At 38.7% G+C, this 16,573-nt stretch overlaps 1 protein-coding gene across 1 annotated transcript in view; it reads right to left on the minus strand.

Annotated features, from left to right (window-relative positions):
- Positions 1 to 12,524: 12,524 nt before the first annotated feature.
- LOC125462847 (leiomodin-1) overlaps positions 12,525 to 16,573 on the minus strand; it is a 33,123-nt gene continuing 29,074 nt past the window's right edge. Inside the window, exon 3 of the mRNA XM_048553279.2 lies at positions 12,525 to 12,676. Coding sequence (XP_048409236.1) covers positions 12,650 to 12,676 — 27 coding nt within the window. The 3' untranslated portion in view covers positions 12,525 to 12,649. The remainder of the gene's footprint in view (positions 12,677 to 16,573) is intronic.

Consider the following 16,573-nt stretch of genomic DNA (forward strand, 5'->3'; position numbering starts at 1 on the left):
TCAAATTTAGCACCAATCCCAGAGGTATTTCATTCACCTTCTTCTTCCAGCACATACATTTCACCGGTTTTTTATTTAAATTCATCATCCACAAAAAGGTTTAATTTTAATTTGGATTTCTTTCAATATTAGTAGCAGCATTCTGAGTGGATAGCTGTCAGAAAATGTTTAGAAACTTCCAGGTGATGATTTTCCATTCACCAATCAGGATGTCTTTTCTTCATAAAAGGAAATGAAATTACTTGGAGAGAATTTATAACATTTCATTTCCCTTTAATGGCCAAAAATGTGTTATTCAAGTTAATGTTAAGACTCGGAGATACCATGCATCAAGATTATTGTGATACCTCAATGAGTAAACAGAGAATGTGGCACTGAACTATCTAGAAGGCTGAAAGGTACCAATCAGGGCTATACTTTGTCTTGAGTATCTAATCTGAGGCTAGGCATCTTGAGGATTGCGGGAGTGAGGGAGGTATTAGCCATTCACCTTCTTGTGTATCTGTCTATTACGAATGCTGGGCAAGTAGTTGATCAACCATGATAATGGCTATGATAGAGTATTCATCTGGCTTTCACTTTACAGGCTGTAACTAAATGAATAACCATTCCCATTTGTTGCAGAGAACCTGCCAGCCCATTGCCAGTGGTACCCTCAGGACAAACTGACTTGGATCTAGGGTCTAATTGAATTGTACGTAAATGCGCTTATGATACAAAGATAGACAGGGCAGCAAATTGTGAGAAGGAACATAGAATCATAGAATCCCTACAGTGTGGGAAGCAACCATTCTGCCCATCGAGTCCACACCAACCCTCTGAATAGTATCCCTCCAAGACCCACCCTGCTACGCTATCTCTATAACCCTAGATTTCCTTAGCCTGTACATCCCCTGTACATTGCAGGCAATTTAGCATGGCCACCTAACCTGCACATCTGCACATACAAAGAGTGTATAAAAGTACACAGAGAAGTTAAGTCTGTGGGCAAAAAATTACAGATGGAGAATATCCATGCTTTCGCGAAGATTAGAAGAACAAAATATGATTTCAATGGAGGATTTATGGAATGCTTTTCTACAGAGGAATCTAAATGTTCTTGTACATGAAACACAAACAATTAGCATGCAGGCACAACAAGAAATATGAAGGTAAACAGAATATGGGATTTTATTGTGAGGTGTGGGTGGGGAGGGGGTAGATTGTAAAAGTAGAGTTGCTTTGCTACAATTGCATGTGGTGTTGGTCAGATCAGATCTAGAATACTACAGATACTACAATAAATTTTGTCCTCTTCCTGCACTGTAAGTGAGTCAAGAGTTATGAAACTATGAAGGAAAGTGGACTTGAAGCTAAAAGAAACCAGCCAAATCATATTGAATGGTGAAGTGGACTCGAGGCAATTTATGGCCTAATCTTCACCTAGTTCCTATATTTTCATGCTCTTTAGTGACAGTAAAGGTAACATCTATTGTAAGAAATTGATACAGTAGAAAAGGTTGATGTGAATGCTGAATCTTGCTGAATTCTAACTTGTTTTTCTCAAGCAAAGAGCCGAGTGTGAAAACTAAGTCCAGGACAACAGAAAAAATTAAATCTTCAAAGGGATGTTTTAAGAGTGAATAAACATTTCTCAAATGTTGCAATGTTTAGCCTTCTGTGTAAATGGATATTCACAGTTATTATGTGATTTTCTACCAAGTTATTAAAGTTTCCACTTCCTGTGCTAAAGTATTGAAAACAGCATGCAGAAGATGCAAGCCAGCATTCATGACCCACAAAGAACAAGAAAAATCCCAAGCACACAGGCTTAGAAGAGGCAAAGAGAATCTATTTTTTCCTCACTGCAGCTGGTGTTTGCGTAAAAGCATTTTGATGTTCGAATTGCCACATGGATGCATGCTTAAATGTAGGATGCCAAATTATGTTTAATTCAAAAGGGCTAAGAGCATCTTGAAATACAAGACCTATAAACTGCATGATATAATATTACCAAAACGATATCTAATAATACTCTTTTGGAGTTTCTTTTTGTACCTATCCTCAACTAAAAGACTGGTTTAGATTTTAGTGATAAGAAGATAATACCATGGATGCTGGAAAACCTGAAATAAAAACATAGGGGCTGGAGGTCAGCAAATTTTGATTAGGTGTGATATTAAGAGTTAAACACAACTGAGATTTTTTATTCACAGATATGGGGATATTTCATGCATTTATTGCCCATCATTAATTTCCCTTGAAAAGATTTTGGCAAGTTGCCTTCTTGAATTGCTGCAGTCCTTGGGTATAGGGACAACTACAATCCTATCAAGAGGGAATTCCAGGATTTTGATTCAATGTGATTAAAGGAAAGACAATATTACTCCAAGTCATGATGGTGTGTGGGTTGAAGGAGAACTTGCAGGTGATGATGTTCCTGCACACCTGTTGCCCTTGTCTTTCTAGGTGGTAGAGTTTGCAGGTTTGGTAGGTGCCATTGAAGCATCCTTGGTGATTTACTGCTGTGCATCTAGTAAATGTATAAACCCTTGTCACTGTATGTCAGTTAGGGAGGAGTGAGTGTTTGTGGATTGGTTGCCAATCAAACAGACAGCTCCGTCCTGCATGGTTTTGAGCTTGTTGAGTACTGTTGAAACTGCACCTATCCAGCCATGTGGAGAGTACTCAATTACACTGGGCACTAGGGAGACAGGAGGTGATTTACCTGCCATAGAACTTCAAGAGTCTGATGTGTTCTTGAAACTTGTATTTAAATTGCCCATTTCAGGCCAGTTTATAAGAACAAAGGATCATAAGACATAGGAGTAGAAATTAGGCCATTCAGCCCATCAAGTCTGCTCTACCATTCATTCATGGCTGGTAAGTTTCTCAACCCCATCCTCCCATTTTCTCCTGTAACCCTTCATCCCCTTGATCATCAGTACTTATCTGTCTCCGTCTTAAATATGCTCAATGACCTGGCCTTCATAGCCTTCTGTGACAATGAATTCCATAGATTCACCATCTCTGGCTGAAGAAGTTTCTCCTTATCTCTGATCTAAAAGGTCTTCCCATTACTCTAATGCTGTGCCTTTGGGTCCTAGTCTCTCCTACCAATGGAAACATCTTCCCAACATCCACTCTGTCCAGGCCATTCAGTATTCTGTAAATTTCAATTAGATCCCCTCTCATCCTTCTAAACTCCAACGAGTATAGATCCAGAGTCCTTAAACATTCCTCATATGTTAAGCTTTTCATTCCTGGGACAACTCTGGTGAACATCTTCTGAACCCACTCCGGGGACAGTACATCTTTGCTGAGATATGGAGTGCAAAACTGCCCATGATACTCTAAATATGGCCTGACCAGAGCGTTAGAGAGCCTCAGAAGTACATCTCTGCTTTTATATTCAAGTCCTCTCAAAATTAATGTCAAAGATGCATTTGCCTTCCTAGCCACTGTCTCAATTTGCAAGTTTACCTTGAAAGAATCCTGGACTAGAACACTCTTTGCACTTCAGACTTCTGCATTTTCTCCCCATTTAGAAATAGTCCAGGCTTTTATTCTTCTTATCAAAGTGCATGACCTCACACTTTCCCACATTGTACTCCATCTGCCACTTCTTTGCCCACTCTCCTAACCTGTCCAAATCCTTCTGCAGGCTCCCCAACATCCTCAATTTTAGCTTTTCCTTCACCTATCATTGTATTGTCTGCAAATTTAGTCAGAATGCCCTCAGTTCCTTTATCCAGATCATTTCTGTGCTAAGTGAAAAGTTGTGGTGCCAACACTGACCCTTATGGAACACCACTGGGTCACCAGCTGCCATTCTGAGACAGACACTTTTAACCCTGCTGTCTGATTTCTACCAGACAGCCAATCTTCTAACCATGCTAAAACTTTGCCTGTAACACCATGGGCCCTTATCTTACACAGCAGCCTCCTGTGCAGCACCTTATCAAAGGCCTTCTTGAAGGACAGGGTGATAATGTCCATTGGCTCTCATTGGTCTAACCTACTCATTACTTCCTCCAAGAATTCCAACAGATTTGTCAGGCATGACCTCTTCTTGATGAAGCCAAGCTGAGTTTGTCCTATTTTACCATGCACTTCCAAGTATTCGGAAATCTCATCCTTCACAATGGACTCTAAGATCTTACCCACAACCGAGGTTAGGCTAATCGGTCTGTAATTTTCTGTCTTTTGCCTTAATGGCCAATGGTAACATCCAAGATGTTGACAATAGGGGATTTACCAATGGAAATGGCATTGAATCTCAAAAGTTGATAGCTAGATTTCTGCTCCTGGGGATGGTCATTGCCTAATACTTTCCTGGCGTGAATACCAATGACCACATATCAGTCCAAGCCTGAATGCTGCCCAAGTCTTCTTGCATTTGGACATGGCTTGCTTCAGTATCTAAGGTGTCATAAATAGTGCTGAACGTTGTGCAATCTCTGATCATTGTCACCTCTGATGTTGCTATGGAGGGAAGCTTATTGATAAAGCACCCGAAGGTATAGTTGGACCAATGACACTATTCTTTAGTGATGTCCATGGATTGAGATGGTTGACTTCAAACAATCATAGCCATCTTGATTTGTTTTGCATATGACTCTAACCAATGGAGAGTTTCCCCTCTGAATCCCATTGAGACCTGGTACAACAGGGCTGCCTTGATGTTACTCTTAGTTCGCCTACTGATCCCAATTCTTTCCAACCTGCCCACTTCCAGTTTTAATAGAGAGGGAATCCACTTTTCAGAGGTAGGTTGGCAATTGAAATATTATGAAGGCTTTGTTCTTCACTAAAGTTAAGTCTGGATGACTGGATTTTCTGGGCAATGGGAAACCAGCAGCTAAACAGACAAAGTCTGCAGGACTAATTGTTCCTTGATTTATTTGAGCAATGGATTCAGTTTACTTGCTTCGCCAGTGGCCACTTGACAGGTTCCACCCTCACTTGCAAACTCCTCCTGGCTCTTCTGGTCTCCCTCAACCTGGGTGTCCAACTTTTCTCCGGCCCTGATCTCCCCTGAACCCAGCCTCTGATCTTTCCTCTCACCTCTGATCTAGCTCTTACTCCATATTCCTATCTTCCATCTGATCTGCCTTTTGTACTCCAATTACTGCTCTTGTATTTGCTCAAATTCCTCTGATCTCTAATCTCCTGTGCTGGTGTTACTGATCCACTGACTGTCGCTTCCCTCCTACAGCTTTGTGCTGAAAGCCATACTAAGTGAAAACCTTTCAATTGGCTATTCTGTGTTAATCAGTTCCTGCCATGAAGTTCAGATGATTACGTGGGTAACTTGTCCATGTAGACTTCCTCAATCTCAAAACAATATTTAGGGTTTGATAACTTTGACAGTAACTTTTCCTCATTACTCAACCCAAGGCAATTGTTTCCCTTGATTTCACTCTCATCATTTCATAGCCAGAACATGTTCAACAATGGTTATTCCTCTTATCAGAAATGTTATCTTTGAAATTCCCAAGATTCCATTCATGGACCATAACTCTTCCTCAACTGATACTTCATCTTGAAAACAACATCTGACAAATGAGGGTTAGTTTCGATATGCACACATATGTTTCCATATCTACACAGTACTGTTTGGACTGACAGATTAGTTGATCCATCCACTCCCCACACCCCCATTAGACCCAAACCCAGTCCCCGCAACTCACCCTCTCACCATTGACATGATCTGACAATCCTGCCTCCAAAGATGACTGCCCATTCTACTCCTCCCATCCAACTGGACTCAACACTCCCTCCCCTGAACCTTCTACCTCCTGCTGAATCTGACCTGACCTGACCCGATCCCCGACTCCTGTGGCCTGAACTGACTCCCCAGACCAAACACTAACCCTCACTTCCCAAATTAATCTGATTTCATAGCCCATCTGAACAGCTCCAAACATTTACCTGGCTCCCGCAGAGTCTTGCATCCTGGCCACCCGATCCAGTTGGCACCCTATAATCACACAAACTTCGTAATAAAAGGATGAATTGCAGATGCTGGAAATCTGAACCAAAAGCAGAAATTGCTGGAAAAACTCAGCACATCAGGCAGCATCTGTGGAGAGAAAGCAGGGACTTGAAACATTGGCTCTGTTTTCACTCCATGGATGGTACCATGCTTGCCTTGTAGTTTTTTTGAATCAATCTCTTATGGCACGCCTCTGGGACAGTTGGGAATTGAACCTGACTTTTCGGTTCACAGGTAGGGAGACCACTTCCACACAATTAAAACCCTAAATAGATTTTGTTTTAGTTAATGTATTCAATTATGCTATGACATACATCTGGAGCAGGTGATACTTGATCCTAGACCTCCTAGCTCAGAGGTGGGGACACTACTAATGCACCACAACAGCACATAAACTTTTACTTTATATATTTCTGGTCTGACAGTAGTGTCAAAATGGTTGTCAGGACTTTAGAACATGACAACTATGTACTCTGAAAGGGGAACGTGGTTTGCCTTCTTCTGACAGTTCTAAGCTACAAAAGATCTGCCAGACTGGAATTACTACATGCAGTTCTGAGGGCAACCTGAGCACAATGTCCTGGCAAAAATGCAGATCTTCCTTCTATCATAAAACTAAAAGGCCAGAATGGCAATCTGCATTAGATTGTCACTCCATGGAAAATCTGGCCCCACGTGTCATCACAACAAGAAAGTGAAAATATGTCCACTGTTGTCAGAGGGGAAAATTATACACAATGCTATTGGTGAGTTAAAAAAGTGCCCTATAAATGATCATAATTGGCCACTGCGACTTATGATCTGTGTATATCCTAAAAATCTCAATGATTATTTCAATGCAAACTGTTACGTAAAATGTATTCACTTTTGTAACCAGAAAACTAATCTACTATTGTAAGATTTTTAACAATTCCAATATTACACTTGCATTGGGAAGTGCAAATTGTAGTCGTGTTTTGTCAATTATTTCAATGTAACACAGTATGAAAATAAACTTTTTTCTTGTTATGTTCCCCTAAGTCTGGTCCTTTTCTTGGCTTCTGAAAGATATATCATTTGCTTTTTTTTTGTTTTTATTGTACCATTTGTTAAAAGGCAGTAGATTGGCATCTATCCAGTAATTTAAAATAGCGAAGGAATGAACTTTTGAGCTGCAGAAAAACTGACCAAATATAGGCATTTCTGTGATGCTTCTGTTTCTTTTAAGCACTGTGTGGTATTTAGGAATTAAATGACCAAAGTGAGTATTATGATAAAAAGACTGGAAACAAATCTGATGTTATTTTATTTTGGGAAAATTAAATGTTTATCTTGCAAAGAAATCATTTGTGTCATAACAGTAAAAACAACCCCAAAGTATTGTCATAAACATGCCTTTTTAAGTTGCTTTTCAGTTTTCATCGTTTATTCTGTTCAATAATCATACTTTATGCAGGAGATGAATTGGACTGTGGCCATTTTTTATGTTACACTATATTAGGCATTAGGAGGTAGAATTCATGATAAGCCATTCTTTATTAAGTTTTGTAGAGTCAGTGTACAGCATATTTTTTTCAACAATGAAATTAATTTCTGAATATATTCAATCAAGCTTAACAAGTTGGAATTATGAGTAGGATTTAGCCATTCAACCTACTTGACGTTCAGACACACATCAGCTAGAGTTTCTAGGTCACCTCTGTGTCTTATTTTAAAGAAATGAATGGTGCTAATTTTGACTACGTCGACGTGGTAGAAATAGTCGAGTTATATTAAGTTTCATGTATACATGGATGGTGCATTTAGAGTCATAGGGTCATACAGCACGGAAACAGACCCTTCAGTCTAACCAGTCCATGCCAACCATAATCCTAAACTAAGATAATCTCACCTGCCTGCGCTTGACCCATATCTCTCCAAATATTTCTTATTCCGGTACTTGTCCAAACATACTTTAAACAATGCAAATGTACTCACACCCAGCACTTTCTCTAGAAGTTCTTTCCACAGCCAAACCCAATCTCTGTGTAAAAATGTTGCCCCTGTATGGTGCATGATGTTATTGTTGACTTCATGGAATTGGCTTTCTTTGTATCAGATCTTTTTGTAGGCACCATACATAACTATTTAATAATTGTTACTAATATTATATATTTTAATGAAAGTTAGAGAAATAATGAGTGATGGTTAAAGGAATGCTTTCAACTTCTGTGATCAGATAAGCATTATCTCACATACATCAATGCCAAATACTGCTTCAGGTAATTTACTATCAGCAAACAGACAAGAATGCATAGATATAATCAGTACATCAGCAATTCGTAAACAGTTTTTGTATTAGTAGTTTTTACTTTGAGGAATCAAAGAGTTTTACTACAATGTCTCAACACTTCACATTTGTGATGGCTTTTGGAAAAAGCCATTTAGCCGTTCTTACTTTAGACTGTTAAATGTTATTTTTCAGCTACTTATCAATTTCCCTTTTAAAAGCTCTTTTTGTTTCCCTAAGTGCACCCTAAAAAGCCTCTCCCTCCATTTTTTATTTACTTTGATTATATCTCAGTGTGTGGATATTATTAGCAAGGCCAGCATTCACGTGGTGAAGATCTTCTCAAAATGTTGTTAGCTAGAAAGGTCCAGGATTTTAATTCAGCAACAATGAAAAAACATTGACAGATATTGAAGCTGAGATGGTGTGTGATTACAGTTGTGATGTTTGAACTAGTGAATAGGTGCCAAAAAGCTGAACTGTTTTATCTTAGATGGTATTGTGGTTTTTCACTAGAGCTCTGTACAGGAAAGGACAATGTATTACCTGACACTGATATGACTTCTATGTGCTGTAGTGACTTTAAGGTGTCAGGAGATGATCTATTCTCTGCACAGTAGCTATCTTTTGACCTGCTGTAGTCACGACATTTATATGACTGGCTCAATTTAGTTCCTGGCCAATATTCATAACACTCAACTTGATGGCAGAGTGTTGATCATGGTTGACCATTCAATGCCATCACCAAATTATTGCGGTGTCCTTCACTGGAGATCACAGTTAAGTGACAATTGTCAGGGAAGAATGTTTCTGAATGTTATCTTCATTGCTTATTTTTAATTTGAGGTATTGTGAATACAGTTGAATTTGTGGAATCATGAGTAAACCATTCATATTATGATAAAGGGAAGTTGTTGATGTTTCAGCTAATGACAATTGGGCCGAAGGATCTGTCCCGAGGGATACCTGAAGCAATATCTTTAGGATGAGCTGATTAGCCACCAAGGTGCGTAGCTACCTTCCACTGTACAGACTTGATTCTAGTTGGTGAAAAGCCTTCCCCTTTTTCCTTATTAACATGAGTTTTACTCGCGTCCGCTAGTGTTACTCTCAGTCAAATGTTGCCGTGAAGTCATGGACAGTCAATCTCACAAAGCTTGTCATTATGTTTTGACTAAGCCTGTATTGAAACGTGGAGTTGATTGGACATGGCAGAGTCAAAATTGAGCCCATGTGAACAAGTAATTGTTTATGACACTTAATGTAGGCCCTTTATGTACCAATTGACCAATCAGTGGAAATAATTTTTTGATAGTTATCTCATAACAATTGTTTGTAATTTTGCACACATATCAAATTTGCTAAATTGTCTGTCAAGATGAAATGAGGATGCAATATATTTTAAAAGCCCCATTGCTACATGGTACTGTCATCAGCAACCTCTCTATCAAGGAAAAAGTATTGACATTCATTTTAAATGAAGGTTTCCATTACTGGAAATAATTTTCTAAACACAGCCTAACTGATGATTAGGATTAGGATTATTTCTATATCTTATTACCTAATATCCTATTCAAAGAATCCAGGATCCCAAAAGTTCCATTTATGATGTTTATTTAAAGCAAAATAAGATTGTTTCATGTTGAATGGTAACTTGCACTGGATGCTGAAATCAAAAAGGGACAATCTCACTGTCAGAACAGAATGAGGAGCGGGTTCTAAAGAAAAATTGAAATCCCCTGTAAACTATCATAATTTACTCACATTCAATCAGCAACACAATATTGGATTTTATTTTCTATTGTGGGTTTGTTGTGCTGCACAGATTGTACCAAGCAAACAATTGGACTGTCACATTAGTGCATAAACTGATTCTACAGACATCAGTCTTATTTTCTATTCTTGCATTCTGGGCCTTTAATGCCATAGTGATATTATTTTCGGATAGCATTGTCTTTATGGTTGTATTTTAGGAGATAGTGCAAAGGCTGTACAACCTTCCAAAAAAGTGGGATTCTAGGTGAGACATATTACCAGGAATAGCTAAAAAATAACCTTATCCAATAGATCTCACAAAGTGCTTTGCACTGGTGTATGCTGTATTGCGTGTCACTGGGGACTGTGAACTGCAAACCGACTCACCACTGAGTCATATCACTTTTAGGGAAGGTAAATATTTTTCTGCTCTCTGTGGAGAAGCATTGAAATGCTACCAGCTGATACATTTTCAGTGAGCAAAGTAAATTGAGAAGGATGGATCACCATGCACAGTTTATTGAAATAGGCTTTTTGGCCCATTAAATATCATTGCTAAAAGAAGCTGAGACCTGCCTGTCACAACCTGATGAAATACAGCAGTAAATCACTATTAGACTTCACTTCACCCCAGCAAAAGTAATTCAAGTGCTTTCAGGATCTCCCAAGTGGCTCACAGCTAACTGATTATTTTTGAAATGCAATGACTGTTGTTGTACAGAAAAATTGTGGTAAGAATGGTATTCAGACCATTCCAAAGCACTTCACAGCCAAACTGTTTCATGGATTAGTGGGCAAAATGTGATAGTAACTATGAATATTTTCATTGCATTGAGAATATTTCTCCACATATTCTGTTTATCCCATAGTCAAAAACATCTACTGTTTCTATATCCACAGTTACTCTGTGCTGCCTGCTTACTATAAGGCAGTTAATGATGGAATTTTACTGATAGAACACATTTGTGAATTTTTTGAACAAAATAACTTAAAATATAAACAATAGTATGTGACTTGTTATTGTATATAAAGAATTGGAAATTTTGTTCTAAAATGTTGCAAATCCCTGCTCATGCAAACATGTATTATAAACAACAGCTTCATGGAACACTGGAATCTGGGAGACAACTTGCATGTCTGCTACAACAAGAACATATTATTGCTGAAAATATTTGAAGCAACCACATAGGAGAGCTTTTATTCTATACAGTTTCCACCCTGTAATGTTAATATCTGTAATATTACAAATGATAGACTTGAAATTTTGGTAATACTTATTCTGCGTGTGTTTTGTATGATGCAGGATTTACTAACCATAGGTTTTGCTTTATTTCTCATAAAATGATTTTTATTTAAATTTGGCACCATTCACAACAAGAAAGGTAAATATTCCCTGAAAACTTACTGACCTATCATTGTGCTTGTTTCATATACTTTCACAATGCATCACAAGGAAATGTTCATGTTTAGACAATTCTGCAGCTGAGTTAAGCTCATTTTTTGAATTAAAATATTTTTTTCCGATGTTGATATGCATTTTACACATGAAATTAAATGTGGCTTTATATTTACAAAAATAATCAAAAGATAAAACAGTATCACATGTTCCACATTAGTGCATATATTGCTTTTGGTAACCGATGAGAGACAGAAAAGCAAATGTACATGACATCCTTTTAGACAGAAAAATTGGCATCTTTTTTATTGTGCTGTTTATTGTATACTGTGTTATTTTTATAAATGATACATCAGGCATAGAATGGAAGCTACATGATTGCTGCTCATGTGTCTCTTGATAGCATGTGTGCAGTCCGCATACATTTACAAATGCTCTCATATTACATATTAAAATATTACATAGAAAACCGAACCAGCCAAATATTTACAATTCTTTTAGAGTTAAGACATTGCTTTTTTTTTCACTGAAAATAATCATTGCAAACAGAACTATATAAGATTTAAGAGAAACAGGTAATATAAAATTTAACTTGTAGTACCTATTTCTAAGAAGACTGTTAAAGCTTTTTAACCATCATTATAAGTCCTTATCTCTGATCATGGAAGGTCAGCTTGAGGATTATACTGTGTATCTAGAATTACAAGGCATCAGCCAAACTGCTGTCCCAGAGGTGAAGGAAGGCTAACAAACACATGTAAAATTTAGGAGAGATGATCAAGTGGCATATCAGTCTGATGGCGTCATTGTTTCATGAAAGTGGCAAGATTAAAAATACTCAGGTCATAAGATTGTTATTGTAGCAAAAGACAGAATCTGTATCAAAAATGTAATGTTCAGTTAGGATGGACATTTCACAAAAGATGTCAATTAAAGCAATGATAAAATTGAGATAAAAAATTGAGGTGGGAACATCAGGAAATTACCACCAATGGAAAGCTGCTGTAGCAGAAAACAGAACTACAGAAAAAGTGCAAGATTTATTGGAAGTGCAAAAGTCACAGTAGAAAAATAGTAAGATCAAGCAATACAGCTTGAGAAAGTTCTTAGAAATGTTGTCATCTTTTCACAGGGCCTCAGACAAGGATGTAACATTAAGTCCTTCAAATGATCAGAATGAGAATATTGTATCAATGAAGCTTTAGCTAAATACTGAATTTGATTTATATAAGGATTAATGGAGCATCTCCACAGCACACAATGACACATCTTCTTACTGTAGCAACTTTGGAACTTCAACCTAAAACCAGTAAAAAAAAGACATTTATTAGAAAAATATTTCAAACAATTGCAACAAAACAAATTGAACGTTATTGGTAATAAAATAGCTTGTTTTTTAAAAAGTGCAATACTTATCAGTATTGCAAAGTAGGGCAAATGAACTGTAGCAGAAACCAGACCAATGTATATTTCCACAACATGAGTAGAAAGCTAAAAATAGCAGTGAGATTTCACAGACCCACAGATGGCGGGAGGTGGGGGTGGTTAGGATTCTTGGGATTTATGTTGGAAGGGGTCTTGCAATGCAGTCCTACTGGGCTGTTTAACGGGCAACAGGGATGTCAGGGGCATACAAAATAGACGCAGTAGTAGGCCCTTCAGCCCCTCGAGCCTGTCCCATCATGCAATAAGATCATGGCTAATCTGTTTGTTGGCAATGTAATGTATGCAACGAGGTCCGAGAACTTTCCATTGGTGGAGGCCATCACATTAGGAGGCTCCATGGTTCCATGTTAAGGCATCCAGGAGCAAAGGCTTATCCTGCCCTGATGCTCAGATGCTCAGATATCTGTTTCACAGAAACCTTCAACCAGAAAGACTGAGTGGGTAATCCATCTTGGCCTCCTCCAGAAGTTCCCAGCATCACAGATATCAGCCTTAAGTGGATTCCTTCACTATATGTGGATACACTAGATATTCAAAAAGCTATGGGCCCTGCCATTATTCCAACAACAATACTGAAGACTTGTACTCCAAAAGCTTACACCCAAGCCAGTACAGCTGCAGCACTGACATCTACCTGACGGTCTGCAAATTGCCCAGGTATGTCCCATACACAATAAAGCAGAGCAAATCCATCAGCATGAGGACACAATACCATTTGCTTTAGGAAACTATTGCCACCCACTGACCTTGGAACTCCATAGAGCAGGAAAAAAAATAGAGGGAATGTTGCCCTTGACATCAAGGATGCATTTGATTTATTATGAAATAAAGAGCTCTAGTAAAAATGAAGTTGCTGCAAATCTGATGATATAATTTCTACCACCAGCTCTCAAAATCAGCAATGCATAGCATCTACAAGGTGCATCGCAGAAATTAACCAAAGGTCCTTAGAATTCACCTTCAAAACCCATGACCACTCCCATCTAGAAGGGCAGGGGCAGCAGCTCCATCGGAACACCATCTATGAGTTCTATTCTAAGCCATTCATCAGCCAGGCTTGGAAACATATCCTTCAGTATTGCTGGTCGATATGTTAGAACTCCCCATTGTGGTGTTGTGGATCTACCTATGCTAAATGGGCTGCAACAGTTCAAGAAGGCAACTCACCACCACCTTTCCAAGGGCAACCAGGGATGGGCAATAAATGCTGGCCCAAACAGCAATGCCCATATCCTATAAATAAAGAATAAAAAAACTTCAAATTCCATGAACAATCCACTACCGGATTGTGTCCATTGGTGAGTATTGGAGTTCAACCCAGAATTTATATTGAAGTCGTTTAGCAAAATGCTGTCTGGTCAGTTGTTCATCAAGCTTCTGTTGATACAGTTCATTCCCAAATTCTTTATGTGGAAAAATGGCCATGTGATAGTTGCCAATCAATATTAATATGACATATTTTGCAACCACAAGGAAAACTGACATTACAAATGCATGATATTAGGCTATCCCTAACTTTCCTCCTGTAGAAAAATACACACTAACCTTCCGAGTGAAAGCATGTATTTCTCGATTCTAGAATGTTGCAATCTGAACTTTGATCAATGTAGCGAGTTGTGACTTCTAGCTAAAAGCGTCCACACAATTTACTGTGCTTCTGGTGTCTTCACATCATGCGTGAAATATCAGGAATATCAGAATGGCACAGTTGGAGTAAACCAGAGCTGTTCTAGCTGAGAAACAGGACCTGACAATCAATCAAATATTCAATTCCTGTGGTGACATTAATATGAAGAGCCCCCTTTCCCAATTGCAGGAACCGTTGACTGTGGGTAGAAAGTGATAAGTGCCCAGAAGAATTAAATCAGGATCCAAACTGTAGTCTCCATAGCCACCTTGCATTTTCAGTTCCACCTTCAAATTCAAAGTGTTTTCCAGTATCCATTAAACAGTAAAGCATTGCATTAAAAGGTATGTCAATATTGTATCTGATTGTATGAAACATCATAATCATAAAACAGCACATCACAATTGCGCAATCAAACATGCAGCAACAACAATTTGCCTCTAACTGATCAGATATTTTGTTGATTTATAAGTAGCTCTGAAATTACAGACAAACAAATGCAGTTAAATTCGATCAGAGATAATGGGAACTGCAGATGCTGGAGAATCCAAGATAACAAAGTGTGAAGCTGGATGAACACAGCAGGCCAAGCAACATCATGCTCTGACGAAGGGTCTAGGCCCGAAACGTCAGCATTTGTGCTCCTGAGATGCTGCTTGGCCTGCTGTGTTCATCCAGCTACACACGCAGTTAAATTTGAACCTCATAATGGCCCAATTCAGAGTGCATCCCAAAAATGAATGTATTTTCTGGCCTTAAGCTCGAAAACCACTTTTAAGAAGGCAGATTCCTTTAGTCAATCTTTTTCACTCAACTGGAAAAGGATACCAGGACACAAGTATTCCCTTTATATTTAAATAAATCCTTATGTGTTTCATAGTATCGCAACTCTCATTATGAAGCAGTACATTTTCCAATTTAACTCTGTGTGATCTGACATTAATAGGGTTGACCAGACCATTCCATTTTTGGTGTAAAAGTTTGAAATCTGAACTCAAAATTATTTAGAGATAGTGGGAACTGCCAATGCTGGAGAATCTGAGATAACAAGGTGTAGAGCTGGATGAACACAGCAGGCCAAGCAGCATCAGAGGAGCAGGGGGGCTGACGTTTTGGGTCTGGACCCTTTCAGATAAAGGGTCCAGATCTGAAACGTCAGCTTTCCTGTTCCTCTGATGCTGCTTGGCCTGCTGTGTTCATCCAGCTACACACGCAGTTAAATTTGAACCTCATAATGGCCCAATTCAGAGTGCATCCCAAAAATGAATGTATTTTCTGGCCTTAAGCTCGAAAACCACTTTTAAGAAGGCAGATTCCTTTAGTCAATCTTTTTCACTCAACTGGAAAAGGATACCAGGACACAAGTATTCCCTTTATATTTAAATAAATCCTTATGTGTTTCATAGTATCGCAACTCTCATTATGAAGCAGTACATTTTCCAATTTAACTCTGTGTGATCTGACATTAATAGGGTTGACCAGACCATTCCATTTTTGGTGTAAAAGTTTGAAATCTGAACTCAAAATTATTTAGAGATAGTGGGAACTGCCAATGCTGGAGAATCTGAGATAACAAGGTGTAGAGCTGGATGAACACAGCAGGCCAAGCAGCATCAGAGGAGCAGGGGGGCTGACGTTTTGGGTCTGGACCCTTTCAGATAAAGGGTCCAGATCTGAAACGTCAGCTTTCCTGTTCCTCTGATGCTGCTTGGCCTGCTGTGCTCATCCAGCTCTACACCATGTTATCTCAAAATTACTTAACTCTTCAAGCAGGTAAGATAACAAACCTTCAGGGTCTAGGCCCAAAAAGTCAGCTTTTGTGCTCCTAAGATGCTGCTTGGCCTGCTGTGTTTATCCAGCTCCACTCTTTTTTATCTCGGATTCTCCAGCATCTGCAGTTCCCATTATCTCTACAAGCATGTAGCTGGCTTATAACTGAAGTAATAACTCTTTTCTGTTGTTAAATTCAACAGTTATGCCCTTGTTTGGTTCCATTTTTATGAAGCAATATTTGCCAGAGCATCTGGTTGCTCCTCCTGCTCTCATCATGTTAACTCAGTTGTTCGCTAGACCTCTCCTTCCTAGGTGCCTGCCTATTTCTTATTTGCACCCTGCTGTTTAGCA

This window comes from Stegostoma tigrinum, chromosome 21 (assembly GCF_030684315.1).
Source record: "Stegostoma tigrinum isolate sSteTig4 chromosome 21, sSteTig4.hap1, whole genome shotgun sequence".
Lineage (NCBI taxonomy): Eukaryota > Metazoa > Chordata > Chondrichthyes > Orectolobiformes > Stegostomatidae > Stegostoma > Stegostoma tigrinum.